General features: G+C 32.8%; 1 protein-coding gene across 2 annotated transcripts in view; it reads right to left on the bottom strand.

The window, feature by feature from the left end:
- Window positions 1–6,721, bottom strand: part of LOC106877942 (ADP-ribosylation factor-like protein 6-interacting protein 1) — a 98,090-nt gene extending 91,369 nt beyond the window's left edge. The window contains exon 1 of one of the 2 annotated variants that reach the window (XM_014927022.2): window positions 6,282–6,721. In XM_014927022.2, the coding sequence (XP_014782508.1) occupies window positions 6,282–6,320 (39 nt within the window). In that variant the 5' untranslated portion in view covers window positions 6,321–6,721. The remainder of the gene's footprint in view (window positions 1–6,281) is intronic. The other variant, XM_014927021.2, reaches the window with a different exon arrangement.
- Window positions 6,722–6,986: the final 265 nt, after the last annotated feature.

Genomic DNA, 6,986 nt, shown 5'->3' with positions numbered 1-6,986 from the left:
GTGTGTGTGTGTGTGTGTGTGTGTGTGTGTGTGTGTGTGTGTGTGTGTGTGTGTGTGAAAAAACAGATTTTAACATGATTTGAAGAAAAATAAGAAACATGCTGATCATGAACTATGAAAAAGAATTTTCCTAAATGATATTAATATATGATAAATGAAAAAAAAGAATGAGAAAAATTATTCCCATAAGTGGCTTCTTAATGATCTAGTTATTTTTGATAAACTTATTCAAATTAGTTTGCCTTCTTTTTAACATTGAATGCCGTAATTAAAATTAAGAATAGAAAATGAAAAGGATAAAGAGATACTAATAAAGATTCAATAATAATTAAATCAATAAAGCTGAGTTTACTGATTCGTTGTTAACCCCTTTGTTACCACATTTCTGTTGAAATACAGGTTTTTTTTTTTTTCAATTACTTCTGAAACAATGAAGAGTTTTAATTTTTAAAAATCCGTTATTATGAAGATGCTGTTCGGAATATAAGTTAACATGAAATTTTGATGGAAGGTTTTAACTTTGATTACTTAAAAACAGGAAGTTTCTATCATAGAAACAGTGGCAGTCACAGATGAGTTAGTGACAAAGGGGTTAATTAAAAAGAATGCACATTTACATCCAATTTCAAATTGTGCTTGGTGTCTTATTATAAATGCACTCCATTCTGTTAAACAAATATAAATAAATGTGGTATACTTGTCATGCTTATTTGCAATTCTCTAAAGCATATATAAATAGATCTGGTATACATGCTGTCATGCTTTATTTGCAAGTGTAATTTGATATAAGTAATCTTGTGTGGAAGTCTCTCTCTCTCTCTCTCTCTGCTTCCCTACAACACAGCAGTTTCTGTGGATGGTAATACACCAGGTAAGTACGGAGACCAGGTGAGAAAATTAATGATTAGGCAAAAGATAGGATGGCATCAAGTCTGCTAGAAAAGCAAAAACCACACACACACAAGTAACACATACAAGTTACAGGCAAACAGAGTTATATAGGAAGTAAGCTGCCTGATCTTAGGTATCATTTACCATAAACAGTAAGATTTAACTCCAACTTGCTAACAGTAATGTGGTTTGCTATTCAAGTTACAAAATGTTAGATCACTTATAAATACTTTTACTTTTTTTTTTAACATAAGAGAATAGTTTGAAATTGTTAAGAGTATAGGTGGCACATTTTACAGGTAGAGATGTGGAAGAGTTGTATAATGGCTTAGAGCAGTGTTTCTTATCCTTTTATTGTTTATTGTTTCTGTATCCCACCATTTACCAATTTACCATCTCAATTTCCTCCCACACAATACAGTCTAGTACACAATACAATTTATTGCATGACATTAACAATCTTAACTCATTTACTGCAGAAATTAGATATATCCACTCAAAATTTCATTATCCTTAACTGCAGAAAACAGCTTTATATACCGGTCTATCTTTTGTTGAGGAAGGTCATGTTTGAAACTATTTTTTTGTTTAGATGCTTCGAGTTTATTGAGACAACATGACTTGCAGAAAATACCAATTCTATTTTTTGTTTGATATTTAACATCATTATTGGAATGGTCATGAAATTTAATTTTGAGGTTAAAGGGTTAATAAAAAAAAATCAACATTAAAGAAAATAAATCTACCAAAAACATTACAAATAATATTAAAATTTTGTTTTTCAAAAAGCAATTTCCCCCAGAATTCTGAATTCCACCACACCCAGCTTAAGAATTTAGGACTAGAGCAAAAGAGTTGAAATCTGGCCACTGGCATTATGCAGTCTCTCAGTTAACACCTGCAATTAAGAGTTTTATGATCACTATTAGGAAGAACATAAAGCTGTGTAAATACTTCTTCAAAGTACATCTGACCTATTGCACACAGATATATATATATGGTGCAAGCATCGCGGTGTGGTAAGAAGCTTACTTCCCAACCACATGGTTCTGGGTTCAGTACCACAGCGTGGCTCCTTGGGCAAGAGTCTTCTACTATGACAAAACAGATAGTGGAGCTTAGTGCAGTCCTTTGACTTGCCAGCTTCTGTCAAGACATCCAACCCATGTCAGTATGGAAAATAGATGTATGATGATGATGATACAATGAACTTCTTTCAGTTTCCATCCACCAAATCCACTCATAAGTCTTTGGTCAATCCAGGGCTCCAGCAGAAGACACTTGCCATGTGGTTGGAAGGCAAACTTCTTACTACACAGCCATGCCTGCCCCTATGTATTTTGAAATTAGAATTATAGTCCATTACGGATCTTAAAACATCATCTGCAGGAATGTTCATTCAAACTAAATGTGATCTAGGATTATTATTTTGACTTTCGCAAAAGTAGTTCTTACTTTCTCAAGGGACTTTCCATAAGTTATTTATTAACTTTCACTTTTGCTCTTTAGCTTTCAGTTTGTCTAGCTATGTTCTGTAATTATTTCATAGATTTCCTTGTTCTGTAACATAAAATCACTGTGATTGATCTCAGTGTGATTGGGTACTGGCCAAAAAAAAATTTCTTTGCTGTATAAGAACAATATTTCCTTCATTTATCTAAACTTATAATAGCTATAACAATAGCCTTTATTCATTTAAAATTTTGACTGCAAGAGCAATATTATTAATCATATTACTAGTAAGAAAATCTGCAGGTGATAATATTCAATTTTATAGTTAATTACTTGTGGTAAACTGAATTGAAAGAGTTTAACTGAAGAAAATACAATGTTGTTCCTCTTATAATGAAATATACAAATATATATTTTATACATATATAATTGAATGACCGCAGTCAACTAACTGAAACAAGTAAAAGAGTAAAAGAGAGAATAAGTTAGAGTCAACAAAAAGGAGTTCAGTTGGGTATTTATTTGTGATCACTACAATTGTTTCCAGGTTTGCAGGTGTTTGGTTATGCAACCAAAGGCGGACAAGCTTTATACTGTACTCTACTACATTCTTAACAGAATATAACCTCTTTGCATGTGCGTGTGTGTGTGGGTGGGTTTGTGTGTGGGTGGGTTTGTGTGTGGGTGTGTGTAGATAGATAGATAGATAGATAGATAGATAGATAGATACTTAGACAGATAGACAGATACTTAGACAGATAGACAGATAGATAGATAGATAGATAGATAGATAGATAGATAGATAGATAGATAGATAGATAGATAGATAGATACTTAGACAGACAGACAGACAGATAGATAGATACTTAGACAGACAGATAGATAGATACTTAGACAGACAGATAGATAGATACTTAGACAGACAGATAGCCGTACGGATGGATAGACAGACAGATAAATGTATATTTATATATAAACGGTTAAAGAGTTAAGTTGGTGTTTCAACGAAATACAGGAATAGCAAAAGTATCACGGCTGAGTGAAATAAACAACTTGTCGCTATTTCCAAGACATCCACACATAGTGAAAGTACTCTAGCAGCTAAACTGCCTTTGATGTACATGTCAGGAGTGGGTTGACAAAAAGTTGGGGGCGTTCTACAAATTATTTCAGTAGAAATCAAGCATTTTTCGAAACTGAAATAATGCTCTCCTATTCTAAAATATATGTGCAAATATATTTCAGTTTTTACAACCCAGGTAAGCTCTGGTTCTTAAACTAAGCATCCCGTCTTTTTATCCGCACACTCCATATCTAGAACCACATTATGCATCGTGTCTTTCCTTTCCATTCTTAAAGCAGTAGTATGTGATTACAGCGAGGTTTGGTCACTATAACCAGCAGGTCGAGCAGTCACGTTGAGGCTCACTTTTGTTAATTTACACCGACTTACTTTAATCTTCCTTGTTTCGGTTTTACTACTTCTTACATATGTATCCGGCGGAATATTTTAATTGGAAATCTTGGCTACGGAACTTACTCGAAACCGTCCTTGATTTAAGGACCGTAGAGTATATCAATAATTTGTATTGGATTTTCGTGTTACAACTGATGAAACATAGAAGTTTTCATAATTCTTTAAGAGTACGTAACTTTGTCGTGTAAATACCGCCTCATTATAGACGACGTACATTTTTTTTAGCAATTCATTTTATCCTGGGGTTCTCAACCATTTTTTTTTATCTTATGAACCCCTTTGATTATTATTTTATTCTGGTGGACCCCTATAGCCATTTGATGATTAAAAACTAGTTTTACAAAAACTTTTCATAAAATTCTTGTTTTGTCTTTCACACATTAACTCGCGTAAATTGAACTATGTAAAATGTTTGAGGAAGAAACCTAGCTATTTCTTACAATACATTCTAAATCAAATTTTTTTTCAGGGCCCTTTAAAATACTATTGTGGATTCCCATTTTACTACTTTGTTGAGTGGACCCCCAAAAATTATATATGGACCATCAGGGGCCATATGGACGCTGCCTGAGAACCACTGATTTAAACCATCGTCATACCCAACAAAGGAGGAACAAAGCTTCGAATTTTGAGGAAGGGGGCAGTCGATTGTATTAACCTCTCGGTTTCCAGTGATACTTTACATTATTGTCACACACACACATATACGTACGTGTTATATATATATATATATATGTGTGTATGTATACAAATATATATATATACGTGTATGTATATATGTGTGTGTGTGTAGATAGATAGATAGATAGATAGATAGATAGATGTATATATATACAGGATATATATATATATATATATATATATATATATATATATATATATATATATATATATATATATACAGGATATATATATATGTTGTATGCATGTATTTATAGATATATATGTGTGTGTCACGTATATACCTACGCGCTGGTGTGTGTAGGAACGGAAATGAATAATGTCAGGTTACGGTAAACATTCTTAGTTCATTGGTAACTGACCAAACTGAGGGGGGGAAATTAATAAATAGCTTAGACGTATCCAGAAGGCAAGTAATTATAGAAAGAGAGGAGAACGAGCAAAAAAAAATAATAAAATAGAACGTATCCTTTCGAACATAATATACACACATTTATTTGTTTACAACAATACTTTCAAATGTCGTCATCATCAAGTTTAAAATTATTAACATTATATCTCTGTCTTGTGACCTGCTGCTATACAGTTTCAATATTTAAAAGAAATTATTTTCATTTTCCTATAGAATCGATTTGCTTTCGATAAGCATTCCCCCCAGTTAATCAATCATTGTTGATATTCATAACAGACAGCTGTTATGATGAAGCAATCACCACAACAAATGTTGTGGCCATCTCTAACGATTTATCAGTGGCAGCAGTCAAAGAAAGGGAAATACAGCTAAGCCACATAGACTGATGACAACTAATTTGTGTTTATTATCAACTGACACAGGCTGAAAGATCAGGTATTGTAGGATTATTAGAATGAAGACTTTGGTCTTTTAATAATTGCAGACAGTATTTCTTTACTATGACAGATAGAAAGAATTATCAAAAACAATTATTAATATCGTTATTACGAGGGAAACAAGAAAAAAGCAATCGATGTTATTGCCTTTCGACGAGAAAAGGTAAACAAATCATTAAACTGATGATTAATTAAAATCTAAAACTCATTTCCTTAATTAATAGAAACATATTCTAAACATTACTTCTTGTCTAATGGCAATTTTATTTCGTGTTCTGTAATATTTCTCCTACAAATTACCTTCTAACGTTTCAATCAATGTTTAATGTTCGATTGTATGTAAAGCATATAAAGTCATTTTCTTTGATTGTCAAACACCTTGACAAGCAAGGGAATTCCGACTCTAAGTACACAAAGAGGTAACGCTTGTATATATGTATACACACAATTTGATCATTTGATTTTGTAAATCCATTAACTACCTACGATTTTATTCGGGGATTTCAAACTGTTATTCTGTATATATATATATATATATATATATATATATATATATATATACTTAGAATGTTCCATAAGTAATAGTCAAGTTGTAACATAAGTCGGAGAAAACACAGTAGTCAAAAAAGAAACAGGTTGTTAAAAAAAAAAAAAAAGAGGGGGTTAACAAAACGAAGTGGTATCAACAAGCGGATTATTACATTTTTTCTCTCCCAAGCCTTTTAGCAGACAGCTAAGTTCTTCATTCTTCTTTCTCTCTCTCTCAAGCACAAACTTTACGTAGTGATTAATTCAACTTAAAATAACTCAAAGCAACCAGTGCTAAACATTATACCACCGTCGATATGTAAGGTAGAATATTTAAATTACTTATGAAATTTAAAGAATGAAAGTTAAAGAATTTTAAAGCAACGAGTTCCCTATAACTTACCTTTTCTTCATGCATCTCATTTTCACAAATTTCCGCCATTTTTCCTGGGTGTTTTTTTTTTTAATTTATGTTTTTGTAGAAGTTGAAGAGCGAGCGCCTGCGGGAGACCTACTGTGGGAATGATGGAATGAACTACTAGGTGTTCGCTTGAAAGAAACTGATGTTCTAGAATAGGCTGGTTGTAAGCACCAAATTGGCACAGCGACGGAAAACGATGCAGCGAAGAGAGAGAGAGAAGAGGAGAACTCAGTTTCACTTGTTCTCAGATATCGATTACAATAGCTGCTGTTTTCAGGATGACCGGTGACAGTTGAACTTTAGTTTTTCTTACATATTTGACTGTCATCTCCTGGGTTTTATTTATTGTTTCGCTGTCGTTTAATTATGGTTGTTGTTGTTATTAACTTCAATAGGTCACCATGCGCTAATCAGACTAACGAAATTATCCTTTATTATTGTTACCGACGTGTATTTATAAACATAACGTACGAACACCACGCTGAACTTGATACTATACGATAGCTAGTCGCTGCGTCGCGGTTCAGAGTTCGATCCCTGACAGTATCGACTTCGACTTTCCTCAAATTATGTATTGTTGATATAGGAATTCGAGGCATAGCTACACGAGTGTCCCCCTCGACTTTGTTGCCTTATAACTTCCAGAAAACTGGATATTTTTTAAAGAAATTTTCTATATATTCGCTT

The sequence above is a fragment of the Octopus bimaculoides genome, chromosome 2, assembly GCF_001194135.2.
Source record: "Octopus bimaculoides isolate UCB-OBI-ISO-001 chromosome 2, ASM119413v2, whole genome shotgun sequence".
Taxonomy (NCBI): Eukaryota; Metazoa; Mollusca; class Cephalopoda; order Octopoda; family Octopodidae; genus Octopus; species Octopus bimaculoides.
This window is presented reverse-complemented; position numbering and strand designations above follow the sequence as displayed.